At 31.7% G+C, this 15,061-nt stretch overlaps 1 protein-coding gene across 3 annotated transcripts in view; it reads right to left on the bottom strand.

Moving 5' to 3' along the window:
• Positions 1–9,792, bottom strand: part of LOC105195044 (protein no-on-transient A) — a 14,096-nt gene extending 4,304 nt beyond the window's left edge. For 2 of the 3 annotated variants that reach the window (XR_005575755.1, XR_005575754.1), the window contains exons 1-8: positions 9,544–9,792; positions 8,177–8,380; positions 7,883–8,101; positions 7,372–7,673; positions 6,831–7,126; positions 6,564–6,754; positions 6,357–6,435; positions 5,484–5,503 (exon numbers count right to left, since the gene is read on the bottom strand). Coding sequence is in view for 1 of the 3 variants with exons in the window: in XM_011160252.3 (XP_011158554.1) it covers positions 2,233–2,445; positions 5,484–5,503; positions 6,357–6,435; positions 6,564–6,754; positions 6,831–7,126; positions 7,372–7,673; positions 7,883–8,101; positions 8,177–8,380; positions 9,544–9,792 (1,773 nt within the window). In the remaining 2 variants the exon portion in view is untranslated. Of the gene's footprint in view, positions 1–918; positions 2,446–5,483; positions 5,504–6,356; positions 6,436–6,563; positions 6,755–6,830; positions 7,127–7,371; positions 7,674–7,882; positions 8,102–8,176; positions 8,381–9,543 lie in introns of those variants that run through there. The other variant, XM_011160252.3, reaches the window with a different exon arrangement.
• Positions 9,793–15,061: the final 5,269 nt, after the last annotated feature.

The following is a 15,061-nucleotide window of genomic DNA, read 5'->3' on the forward strand; positions in this document are numbered from 1 at the left end:
TGACTAGCAGTTTCGAGTAAGTAAGCCTATCTTGTGATTGTAGTCTCCTCTCCGTTAAAAGATTCTTGATTAATTATATTTCAGTTCTAAATAAATATTATTAAACACTGAAACGTGGAAGATGGAAAATACTTTTTTCTTATTATCGATAATTGTTAATAAAAAAAATCCAAATAATAGATAAAATTGCCAATAGTACAAATCAAAATAATAGATAATTATTTGTAATTATCAATATTACAAATAATTACGAAAATATATTGATACAGGAATAAACATCGAATCTTTGAATCACGAAAATTAAAGCCTTTATATATAAAGATTATATGAAAGTCTCTTTTTTCACATCTATAAATAAAATAACTTTGAATATAATATAAAATTATAATTAAAAAATTAAATTCAGATACTTATCAAATAAAAAAAATTTGCAACTTCTGTTTTAGAGATATATCAATAATCTATTAGGACATTAAAAAAATTTTCCACCAATACGAAATCTTTTACCGATATTTTCTTCAAAACGCTGTATATACTTTCATGTCGCATTGTCTTGCCTATTGACCTAACTATTGTACATAAATCGTAAATTTTCCAAGTTAGTATTAGTTTTCCAAATTGTACATAAAATACAATAACAAACAATTATCACAGACTTTTCAAAGAGGAATAAATTATATAACATCCGAAGATGTTTGTAAGAAAACTTTTCTGAGAATTTCAACACATCAAACCTTTTCTATGTAGAAGATATAGAAAATCGTTGAACTGAAAGCAAAATTAAGGACATCAAATATTTTATGTAATATTTATGTAGTAAGAAATGTCAATCTATAATTCATAGATCAGTGTGTGCGTGTGTGTGTAATTTTCGTAGAAGACAAAGTAATATCGATTGATATTAGAAACTAAGATATATAAGTTTGTATTATATACCTTTATTTTTTTAAATCACTTCTATAGATTAAGATTCTTCACAAAGTACTGAATATTATATTTGCAGATAGCACTGCATATGCATGGGTATATATTTATATATAATATATGTTAACTTACGCACTAAAAGATAATTATACTGATGAATATTTAAGAACTGATCAATTTGCATATCATGATGCAATCACCATATTCAGCATGCCTAATACGACAACATAATACTAATTTTCAAGTCAAGCGTACTGCAAATCTTAATTGAAAAATTAAATTCTAGTTAGGACGTCTTTTTACGTCGTCGCTTATACATTGATATTAATTCCATATATAATTCAAGTAAAGAGTATAAAATAAATGAAAGTGCGATCTAGAGTTGACAAAATAATTAAATTAATGCTTTAATGATAAATAATGAAGGATAGTTTTTATAAAAAAAAAAAATGTTTAAACGTTTAAATACATTACAAATTTAGAATGAACAATTTAATAAGCAATGATATTCGAGTCGAAAACATATTGTCAGAACAAAAAATTATACTGTTATCTTAATGTTATATACATTTGTCAAAATTTTCAAGTAAATTGTAACTTTAAATCTTACTTCATAATAAATGCATGCATCTCTCATTTATAATGGAAATTCACTCATATTTATTATGTAAATGCAATATAAAAATTCAAACTATTGACGATTTATATGTACAAACAAATAAACTATATTTTGTTCAGATTATAATTATATATTGCAAACATGTTAATTATGAAGTAAGATTGATTTATGTTTAAATCATGATTCAAATCTAAAACTGTGGAATAAATTGTGTCCAATATAATATCGAGCATATTAAGTATTGCTCTTCAATTGATGATATTTTTGCTTGAATTTCAATAAAACAGCAATTCCAAGCAAATTTTCAAATCGTTCAGTAAATTGATGACGTCAATTATTTGAATAACATCAGTATTGACAAGAATTGAATTTAATCGAAATACATGCTCAAGAAGAAATGTCATCTGAGGAGGACACAGAATCCGACAAAGTATCAAAACATTAATATGTTCAAACCCAAAACTCTCACACAAATCTCTCGTCCATTCACAAACCGAATTTCTTAAATTTGATGCCAAGGATGTTCAACATGTTATTCTCATACATCATGTTTAATTTTTTCAACACTATTCCTTCCCCATTTCCTCATTGATTATCAAGCTATTGGTTACAAAAGTGAGGAATGAACGAAGGACATAGTACGATTAGCAGAGTATTAAGAAATCAGTAAGATTTTATCCTACACATATTTAATATCGTCGGCGTTTAGCAGGATAATCATCCGGGCGATTACGTTCATTTCCTTGCCAACGTCCACTACCCCCGCTGCCTCCACGGCCACCACCCATATTACCCATATCAACCCTCATGTCCATTAAATCCATTATTTGCCCACGATCATCGTTATAACCCCCTCGACTACCGCGATCCATATTGTACGCGTCCATAAATGACTTTGGGTCCTATAGAAACGCGCGGAAAATACGAATCGTATAGGGAAGTCGAGAGTTTGTTGTAAATTATTGATGAGAATGTCGTTCACATCAGAGGAACGCACGATACGCGTGTGCGCATGAATTGCGGATGTACCATAAGTACATTCCGTACGATTCAGGGCGACCATCCATGTTTGACAGCAGCACAGGTCATCGTCAATTTTCGTCAAATCACATAGAAAAGAAAGGGGAAAACACAGTGTTAGATTGCTGTTTGTGTGTTAAATGGCAGTAAACTGCATTAAATACAGCTCTTATTAATACATCTCTTTTGGCGGATGTTTTGTGATATTAATCAGACCAAGAGAATGCCCAACAGACAGACAATACTTTTGTTATATGTGAGTAGACAAATATCAGAGTGGCTGTTTACGCGAAATTTTATAAATTTTATCGCACACGTACAATTAGTTTTCTTAATCATGACTTCAACTCAAAAATAAAAACTCAGAAGTTGCATTTCAAGCACAACACTCTAAATATAATTACAAAGTTTACACTCTGTATCATGGAATTTCCAAGTGAGAGTTGAAGCACAATTAAGATAAATTTATATGAGAAATGTTGCTACTTTGATAAGAATATAACCAATATATATTGGAGACCCTACAATATAAGAGAGTAAGATGGAAAGATTCATTTCATTTTGAATATCACACAATGAATAAGCAGAAATTGTCGATGTTCCAGTTTATGCATAACATAGATGTAATATAGTACAAACGCAAGTTTGTACGCCTAAATATTCTATATAATATGTGGACTTAAATATAGAATTTTTTTAATTTCCCAACCCCAACAGAGTAGTAACAACATAACAGTAGTCATATAATTATATATTCGGTAGAAATTAAGAACGAGTTTGTCTCGTGAGTAATCAGTTCCTAGTAATATAAGTAATAATAACCTAATATACATTAAATATTTCCGAATAAAAGTGGTTAATTTATCGTGTGGCAAATCAATTTCATATATTAAAGAGAAAACGCCGAAGGTAATTTTCATTGTTTAATAGTAAAGTATTGACATTATGCTTCCATATAACTTTAAAGCTCTGAGCACAAACGCGAGCAGCAAAGAGACGTGATCAAGGTCTCGATGCAAACTCTATTTTCGTTGTGCTCGTAATGCTTCAAAGATGTATTATACTGAGATGTATTATACTGAGAGAATCAGTATTATGCATAAAATATTCCTGAGCATATATCATAATATGCAATAGTTATTAGCATTTTATAAACAACATAGTCCCAAGTATTTATAATTACATGAAGTTTAGGATGAACAAATCCAACTTTAATCAGATGGAGATTCTGCAAAAATGTGTGCATGCACGATTAAAATTTCCTTGTATATTTTTATAATAACTTAATCTAGTTACTTAGAAGAAAAGTCTAGTTGGGCACTTCTTGGTCAGTAGAATTACTATGGAACCATTTCTATAAATTTTTTGCTAAAACTTTTTTTAATTTATTTTTATGTATTATAGGAAGTATAAAGGTATAATAATTAAAATATTATAATCATAATATAAAGCTATAATAATTAAATTATAAATTTATCAATGTTCCATAGTAAATAAAATTGCTCTTAAGGCTACAGAATAATAGGCCAGAGTCTCCTGTCTGCAATCATGGGGAGAAACCAATATGGCAATTATATTCATAGATCTAATCATTTTCGAAGATATAAAAAGTTTAAATTGTAATATATATATATATATATATATATATATATATATATATATATAACAATTATAGGCCAAGTGTGGCACAAACATAGAAGTCAATTTCGAAAAATATAAGAATATTACAGGTTATCTGTTTAATGTCCTGCATATATACATACATACATATATATTTAATAGTTTATGTATATATACATACATACATATGTATAATTGTCTATATATAGCAAAACTTATTAAGTAAAATTTGTTTATTTGTTGAAGTCGATTAACGGTGATGATTATTGGGGTTACTTCCAACTGCAATGTTTGCAGTAGAGAAAGTAGTAGAATGCTTGTTATGAGTCATAGTTCATTAATTTGCTTCAACGCTGTGATAAAATTTAGATTGCACTGTTCGCATGCTGGTTCATACATACAGGGTAATTATTAATGAATGTTCCCATGTTTTTACCATCGGAGCACACATTTGTAATTTCTAATATATGTTAGAAATACATATCCGTCGGTAAATCATGTTCCGATGGTAAAAAGTGGGAACATTCATTAATAATCACCCTGTATAACATAGAAGTCAGAGGTTTTGAGTAAAACTTTCAGTATATAGTAGTCATTGGCATCGGTATATTCGATGAAAAGATTCGCATCATAAAGAGGAAAGTAGATCATATAAAATCGAATATTCATGCATCAAGATTAGATGCAAAACAAAAGCTCGTCAGTAAAAAAATATGCTCATAAGTTAAATAGCAGAAATAGCTATATAATCGTTTACAGATCTTTGCAAACGGCAATGCCGGTTGATAGAGACTATTTAGAATTTATGACTAAAATCAGTGTTAATTATTGACACTCCATACAGTATTGAAGTGTCACCCTTTGTTGTCTAAATATTATGCGCATTATCGATTCCTCCACATGTTACAAATTCAAAGTAGACTTTAATAAATAGTTTCATGAACTTGAAAACAAAGTAATGAATATTAACTATTGATTTTGCAGACATTAGAACTCGGTGTATATTGAAGAGCATGCTCACAATTCAGATATAATATCAGGATTTATCAACCCTCCTAATTTAATAGTATGGTGTTGTATAACACCATGAAATAATTGCATTTCGTCATGCACAATACAGTATTCCACTCATTGTAATAAATGAGATTTGCGCAGAGCGCAGAGAATATATTTCGAAATTGTACCGCCCAAGAAGAAAAAAAATATTCATAGAGAAAAGAAAGTCAAATGTTGCGAAAAAAAACTCAATGCTGTAATGTAAAATTATAGAAAAAAAAAGTAAATGAAAGGGATACATTACCACTGGCATGCCGCTTCCACCTGTAAGAAAATAACAAAAAAATATTATTGTCTAATTTAAAGTTGCAAACAAAAAATATTTTTGTAATAATAAGATCATTTTAAAATTATGCAGCTAGAAATTTTCATCATTTCAAATCAAACGGTAATTATTATAATCATCTTGCATTGTCACAAATGAAGTTGGATGTGATTGTCTAAGTATTAAATAAAAAATATGTAATGATTGTCTAAGTATAAAATAAAATGTTGACAATGCTAAAACAATTAAGCTATAAACTGTTATACAGTTTCATCAAAAAAATTTTATGCTTATACATATAAACTATATACAATACACAGATTGATTATATAGTGGTAACATTTAAGCTCCTAACTCCTCGCGCGGTTTCGTGACGTCATAAGCAAGAAATAACACATTTCATTTGTGAAATTTGTAAATAAAGAGAATTTGGATACAACAGCATAATGGGATCGTTTCGAAACATTTGTAAAAATGGGTCTCGATTATCCTTTTCTGCCTAATAATCAGTAAATAATCGTAAAAAGTGATTCCTATTCAGACAGGAAAATACACGGACAGCTGCTGAAAGGAGTAAAAAATGTTCTTCTTGCATATAAAATTCAAAGAAACTTTACTTGCGGCCCATTATTTACAAATTTGGTAAATATGAAACAAGTCACATTTTCACAATAAAACACATAAAACGAAATCATATGCAAAACAAAATTTCATCGTCAACACGTCACATCTTACGTCTATTAGTTCTAAATTTTTTCCGCGATATTACGTCACCACTGTCAACGCGAAGTTCTCGACAGAGTCAGGAGCCTTAATCTTAATTTTTTCTTCTTTTCGAAACTCATTACTTACCGTCAGGTTGACCATATCCATCACGATCATTGCTACTAACAGAATCGTAATTTTTGCCGCTACTACGAATTGCTTGTTCCTAAAATATAAAAATGTAACTATAAGTACACAATATATATATAAATAAAATCAAAGTATTAAATCTAAAGTCGCAAGGAAAATATGACAGTATATTTTAAATTTAAACAATTTTAGTATTCAACAAACCTGCATAAATAAATTATTCTCCTGTTGACGTCTATGCAATTCCTCTTCCTGTCTCCTGATACGTATCGCCATTTCTTCTTGTTGACGTCGTCTTAATTCTTCTTCACGAGTTCTCTGCTCTTCTGCTTGTCGCTCCTTCATTTCCCATTCTCTCTTCTGCCTTTCACGATCCGCCTCGCGCATACGCAGTTCTGTAATATAAGACAAATTTATATGATTTATAAAGAAAAAAAGCAGTATTTCTCATATTAATATTAAAATACATACGTTCTCTTAAGAGCTCCGTTTCATGTTCATATCGAGCGAATTCCATTTGGGCTTCTAATTTTTCTTCCTCCATTGCCATTTCTCGTTTAAGTGCTTCCTCCTTCTGCTTGTATAATTCATGTAATTGTTTCCATCTTGTGCCGTATTCATGCTCAAAGCTACCTAACTGCGCAAAGCGTGGTCCAATTTCACGCGCTTTAAAGAATTCTGGATTCTTGCGTGGCAAATTTTTGTCAGGATAACCATCCACATCATCTTGTTGTTCAAATGGCTCAACGACTACTGGGCGAAGGGAACTAAAACAAATTTTTACAACTTATATACGTTTTCATACACTTTTTATATTAACATGTCTTGTAATAAACTTGTGTTTCACACGTCAGCACACAGCCATTAATGGAAGTAATCAACCATGTTTCCTAGGTGAAACTATATTTTTTATACCCCTATAATTATTACTAGGCACTTGTAGATTAAAACACATCAAACAAGCGTGGCGTCGGGGATTTGTTAAAGATTATCGAAAATTATAATAACTTACGCCGTAATGAAGTAGCAACCTTCTGTGCACTTTCTCAGAGCTAATTGAGCAGACGGTTTCCGGCAAAACTCGACAATTCCTTCGCCAGTGCTTTTACCTCTGTCGTCAACCTTGACGATTGCACGTTCAATTTCACCAAACACACTGAAGGCTCTCTCGAGAAGTTCGTTAGATGTCCACGATGTCAAATTCTTCACTTTGATTGTCGATGAATGAGGGGCAAAGCGTACTTTTAACGCACGACCTTTGCGCATTGAACCATCTAGTTCGCGTTTAGCCATATCAGCATTTGCTTTATAATCCTAAAACAGGAAACAAAAATAATTATTTTCTAACTTGCAATTATAAAACAAAAAAGGTCTTAGTAACAACAAGATCATTTTAAAATTATACAGCCAGAAATTCTTATCATTTCATATCAAACGGTAATTATTATAATCATTTCAATTGTCACACAAAAAAGTGATGTAATAATTTGATTATCAAATAATTACTTATGGTTCATAATTACCATTCTGAGAAAAGCAAAACTTTTCTCTTTGTTCACAAATAATTCGGATATTTCTCCAAATTTTTGGAACAAAGTCTGAATCTCTTCCTCGGACACGTCGTTTGTTAAGTTTCCAACATACAAACGATTCCGTCCACTGAATTTCTTTTCAGTTATATCTTGTGGTGGAAGTTCATGAGTAGGTCCACTGATAGCCATGACGCGTTCCATCAGTCGATCCTGAAAATAACATTATAAGTTCAGTAATGGTCACCACTGGAAAAAAGACACAAGGAATGTAAAATGTAAACTTACATCTTGTGATCTAGTAGCCATGTTTCTGTCACCACCACCACGGCCTCCTCTTCCACCTCCTCGCATTGGTCCACCGCGACCCATTCCCATGCCGCCACCCATACCGCCACCCATGCCACCACCCATTCCACCTCCTAAACCACCACTCATGCCTTCGGGCATAGGGTTATCCATTCCTCCATCCATGGAGTCATTCATTTTCATCTACAAAAAGATTATATCTGTTTCTCAGTAACCTTGGGATTATAAAATGTGTAATTCATTGAACATAATCTCTTTTTAACTTTATACATTTCGTTCTTTGTAGTGACTTTTTAAATTTGAGTTTTTCATGATTTATACATTTAATTCATCATCTAATAAAATAAGAATATTAACATGTATTATGAATATACAAAATATTTTTATAAATATATCGACTCTTCATTTAGAATCGACTCTTCACTTCAACCAACTCCATTTAACTTGATTAGTAATTTTGTCAATATGAAAGAAAAACATTTTATTGCTAAATCAAGATGTGAAATTCTTTTCTTTTTACAATATATTTGATTAATCATAACATCTGATATATTTTATAGTTTTAATACATAAATAGAATTATTAATTTTTTTATTATAATACTGCTGTTGGTAACACTACCGATCAAATTAATCATCGATTAAAGTAATCGGAGTTATGCCTATTTCTATCCAACGCAGATTTTGATCTCAGTTTAATTTATTCTTTAACTTTCTTTAGTTCTAAGAATTGAAAAAAAATAAGAAATAAGTTAAACTGAAATCAAATTAATCTACAATAATGGAAATAGGCATTATATAATAACAGAAACAGCTTTATTCTTCAACGACTCCATACGGCACGTGCAATGTGAGAATTTTAAGAATGCCCGCCGCCATTTTATGTAAGGGCGCCATTTTGCATTTACTTCGGCGTAGAATTGAGAAGATGTGATTCATCTCCGACCGTTTCCAGATTCTACTCCAACGCAGTATCAGACATGAAGAAATACGCTGATCACGACCACGCGGTGTGCAACTGCGATTATCATCCCATGAAAACGCAGCAATTTTTCCGGGCGCTATCTTAATTCCACATTGAAAAGCGAATGTGCGGAAACGTTGACGCGTGGCCTTCATCGCGTGCCAGAAAACGAGCCGAAACGAGGCTCCTATCTATACGCGACGACGCGCCGGAAATAGCACTTTACGACTTTACGATGCCACGCTTGAGCGCGCGGTTGGCTCGAAAGTAAATTACGCCTCGTCTCAATGTAATGGCGCCGGCACGACGCGGCGTTACCCGGCATGAGGCGATCGCTCAGTTCGCGAGAGATAGAAAAGTTGACAGGAAAAAAGAGAAATTACCGCTTCATTATTTCTGCCGCCAATACCGCCGCCGCCGCCTCCGCGGCCGCCGCCTGAGAAACGTGTACCGCCTTTTCGGCCTCGAGGTCCCCGGCCACCGCCACCGCCGCCGCCGCCTCCTCCGCCGCCGCCGCCACCGCCTCCACCGCCGCCGCCGGGCGGGTTTCGATCCCGCATATTCTCGTTACTGTTTTCCACTGGTGCATTGGGCGCCTCTGATTTCACGTTCGGAGTCTCTGTACCGGCCATCGTTGCTCCACGAGTGGAACCTAGGTCCCTTTCTTCAATGAAGCTCCCCACACCACACGTCCACTTGGAAGACCTGCTCACTACGGAGCCTGAGAACGAAGAGAGACTGCCGAAGGGGGGCCGCGGCAATTAAATATGGCACTCTCCCCTTCACCGGTCGTAGTGCAATGCATTGTGGGACAAGCTACGACGCGATTGGTTGAAGGTCGACAACGACGCGCGGTGATTGACGAAACGATTGGACAAGCAAGTCTGCCAACTTTGTTGAGAGAAATACATTCTGACTAGGGGCTTTATGCGTCTCTCTCTTAGGGTCTTTTTTAACAAGCTAATCAACAGGTTAGTTCATTGGAATTGACCAATCGCATTGCCTGTTATGTAAAATGACAAATGCGATTGGTCCGATGGAATAACAGATCAATTTGCTTAAACAAAGATAGGTAAAAAAGACTCTTATTTGTATTTCTTATACATGATCACGAGCGAAAATTTGGAACAAAAAAAATGTAAAAGAATCAATCCCTTTTATCATTTCCTATTAGATTAATCAATTTTTAATAACCAATTACAAGACATTAAATATTTTTAAAAATATTTATTAAAATGTTAAAAATAGATTAAATCTTCTTTGTTTTATTTAAAAAATGTTTATTTTAATAAAAGAATAATTTTTTTATATTTAGAAAACGTTTATTTCAACATTTGAAAGAAATGTGTCTTTTAATATCAAATAAATGTGTTTCGGCGGGTCCCGATAGCGCACATGCCGATAGCACACAAACCACTCACAATGGCAGATGCCTAGATATGTTCCGTAGGTTGGGTTAGATAACTCAAGATGATTGGTTGGTGGGCTATCGGGATGTGCGCTATCGGAACCCTCCCCTTTAAATAATTTTCTAAAATTAAAAATTATCCTTTCATAAAAATAAACTTTTTTTTTAATGAAAGGATAATTTTTTACATTTATAATATTAAAAGATATATTTTTTAAATATGGAAATACATGTTTTTTAAATGTTAAAAATTATCTTTTCATTAAAATAAACATTTTTTAAATTAAAAATAACAGAAACTTAATCATTATTTTTAACGTTTTTAAAATGTTTTTCAAATGTTTTAAAAATATTTTTGAAAGTACTGTTGGCTACTTGAGTGTAAAATTTAATCGGTTATTCACGTTAATAGAAATAATAAAACCGAGCATAAAAATCGTGCAACATTTCTGTTAGTATGACATTTTTTGTATACATATCTATCACTTCTCAAATAGAGTAATATGCTAGCATTTTTAACAAGATACCTTATAAATGTCTAGATAACACATTGCCATCTTTGTTGTCGTTTTGACACCAACATGACACTAAAATTGTCACTTGACATTAATTTGACATCAAATTGATTTTGGTGTCAAAACGACAACAAAGACGACAATGTGCTATCTGGGTGTGTAATCAAATAATATGTAAATCCGTAATCACGTTGATGACAACTGACTGATTATTGATGGAATCTTTTATTATAAAATATAGCTTTAGAAATTGATGTTAAAGATAATTTCTACTGTCGATAATCGATTATATTGATACTAGCGCTATCGATAGTAAAATAAACTCTCATCTATAGGCAGCGCTGATAGAGGACACAACGCGCATAGAGATAAGGAGAATTAGACATTGTTCGGTTCAGTTTTGTAGTATTATATTGTCATTACTTTCTTCTCGTTTTGTATAAAGCTACACAATTATACGCTACTGCAGAACAAACACTAACAATAAGTGACACTTTTAGTGACTGTACTGTTCTTTTTCTCACAAGCAACCACAATAGCCCAACAATTGAAATAAGGACATACAGAACGCGGTTTATCAAGAGATACGGTAGTGTCTCGTACCAAGTGAATGGTCACTGACAATGAGGAAAACATCCCATACGATACTATAGAAACCAGTGGATTGTAGAGTGGCTCTATGAGTAGAGCATTGGACTCACAAGTATCAGGTCGTGAGTTCAATCCCAGGCAGTCCGCATGTACGAATTTTTAATTCGTATCTTTAAAAATAAACAATTTCGCCAAGCAAGTTGTAGTGAGATCGTGATAATCTCATAATTGTTTATATGTTTCTCCAAACCATAAATTCGTAATCATCAACGTGCTTGATCTGGTTTAGCAACAAAGTGATCAGTTTCTGGTATTTAAAGAGAAACCTGAGAGTCGCCACGCGGGCTTTTTTCTATTACGTTCAAATTGTTCGAAATTCCTGGCGCACTACTGACCTCATTGGTACTGTGGCTCTGTAGGAGTCAAAATTTTTCTTTTGGCCAAAGGCCAAAAAGACCACGGAAAACACAGACGAAAACAGTTATGATGATAAAAATCATGATTGATACCAGATAGAAGATTGAGAGCACCGCTATCCCAACGTTTTACCTCTATAACCAGCTCTGACTAACGTACAAAAATGTTCATATCTCAGAAACGTTGAGTTTTTTTACCTATATGTTCATTAAGATTTTTTTTATTCATTGTCAGTATGATGTGTATTATTTACCATAAATACTGGATGGTTTTCTTTAACATCTCTTTAACAACCATGAAAAATTGGTATTTTTTAAATTACAAAGTTAATTATTAAAATAAATGGCTTATAAAAATAATTTAGTTATGTTAAAAATTGCATGAACAAAAACTAATTCAGTTAAAAGTTAAGATTATGTTAAGATTAAATTAAATCGAATTAAAGTTTAATTTTAAATAGCATTATTTATATTAAATTACCATGTAATTTTTTAAAACTTGAATACTCTCATTACGTTTATACACAATAAAAAATATGTTGTATTTATGTTAAAATTAAACCTTTGTTAAAATTTTGTGATAAATGTTTAACATATCCAAGTTAATTTAACAAAATGTAATTATGTTAGTTAAATATTTTGCATTAAATTGACATTCCACATTTTTTTATTTTAAAATAACACAATTTATGGGTAAATAAACAAATAACATAAAAATAATGTAATTTTAAAACATAAATTCTAATATAAATAAATATAAAATGTAATGTGTAATATGAATATAACGTGTAACAAATGATAAATGTTAATTTTACTAAAAAAATATATTTTTACATTCTACTTTTAAATTGTGTTGAAGTTTTACATTTTTTATGTTAAATTTTTCATAATACTCATGTTGCTTTCTAATATATTCATTTTGTGTTAAATTAACACAAAAATTTGAATGAACGGTTTAGGACATGCAATATATATATGTTAAATTTGATAATTTGATAAATTTGATAAATTTTCCAACTGTGTATAAAATAAACAAGAAACAATGGTTTTTATATAGGAACGTATTTTTTCTTTTACAATTTTTTCTTTAACACAAATAAACCTTTGAAAAAGAAAATTAAATAAGTTAATATTTATGTATTTTAAAAATAATTAATTGAAATAAAAATTAACTCGTTTGAAATTAACTAAGTTGAAAGTTACTAATTTTTGAACTTTATTATATATTTAAAAATTAAAGAGAATTAGCTCAAGTGAATAAATCACAACAAAATAAAATAATGCCAATAAGAAGTCAACACTGGACAGTTTGAGTGTACAATAGTATATTATCATTAAAAATAAATTACGTAAGTATAGATCTTTCGATATATATTATATGTTTGGTCCATCTTCAGTGTAAAGCCATACTAATAAATGGCTCTGTTTCACTTTGTGATATTTTATTATTTAATTTTTAACTTTTTGACTAATTATCGTATGCAATTCTGTATATATTAAGCTAAAAGTTGGTAATGTGTAAGGTTATTTTTTTAAAGAAAACACTATATTCAAGACTGCTAAATGTTTGCTTTACATAACAATTTAATAATTTAAAATTTAATTTTGTTTTTTTATTGTCCGTATACGTAATAATAATATTTTAATTTTTAGATACTGTTAGATATTATACAGTAAAGACATGACGTATGTTTAACTATATTTTAATTAGTTTATACAAATAAATAAACTTGTACTTTATTATGTTATTAATTACTGTTCTTAAAATTTGACCCACATATTCCATATTATAATCCATGTTTTTATATCTCTTCATTTTCACCCTTTTTATTTTTTTGAATGAATGTAAAGTTTAAATTTTGAAAACTTTTATTAATTGCACGTTATAGGTAATATATTCTTAAGAGTTTTGTATAACTTAGAAGTCTTAATATACTTTTATATGGCAGTAACGTTAATTAAAAAATATGAGTGTTAAATTAAAAATATTCCCTTCACGTATATTATTCATAGTATTCTATATTCTATATTCTTTGCGCGCGCTTATGGGTGTGTAATATCAAGATAATCAAATATAGTTAAATTATAAAAATAAAATTTAGTTAATAAAACATATTTTTCCAGATACAATTTACATGTTTTATGAAAGCTAAAAGATATTTTTTCGGCATTTATCCTATTAAACAAGACATTTCTTTAACTTACATTAGCGTTATCGTCGATCGTTCCTGAAATTCATTACGATATTATATGACACCGTTGTGAAAATTATTGCTAATTATTAAAAATCAAAACTAATTCCATGTAATAGAAAATAATAAAAACTTGCTGTTCGTAACACTGCGGAAGATATATGTAAAAAGTAATTTGTCGTGAACTTTGGCAACTTGAGAAATTGGAGACTAAGTTACCGCGTACTTTGGAAACTTGCGGCACACGTATCAATCAACGTGGAACGTGGAACATCGCACGGGAGTTCAGCGTGTTGAACCTTGATAAGTATGCTGACACACGCGTTCCTCGGAACCGTCGCTATCGTCAGTCGACGATAGGTGTGACCTAATGTTTCCGACCCGTCACCTAAATCACTCCTAAGCTCGGGTCGCAGGTTCGGCCGTGAACCGGTAGCGCGATCCCATCGCAACCCGTACAGAAAAGCACGCAGGGGAGCTTAGCGTTACGATAAATTCCCGGATGGTCGTCCGCGTATCGGACATTCGTATCGCGATATTCAGTGGCGAATTAGGGTCGTAGGTCGTAGCCGGCGATCTAGGACGATCGGTAATGACGAGCCGCGCTCGTCAATCGGTCGTTAGGCCCTCGCGAGGATCGTGTATGGCTTTGCCATGACATACATGTAACAATCAGGACGACTCTCTGGAGAGAAGTAGATCGCGTCCCTAGACCCATCTCCCGCCCATGATCTCGGGAACTGTCAGTATATAACGTCATATAGCGCGCAATAAAATCT

Source organism: Solenopsis invicta, chromosome 10 (assembly GCF_016802725.1).
Source record: "Solenopsis invicta isolate M01_SB chromosome 10, UNIL_Sinv_3.0, whole genome shotgun sequence".
In the NCBI taxonomy this organism is placed as follows: domain Eukaryota; kingdom Metazoa; phylum Arthropoda; class Insecta; order Hymenoptera; family Formicidae; genus Solenopsis; species Solenopsis invicta.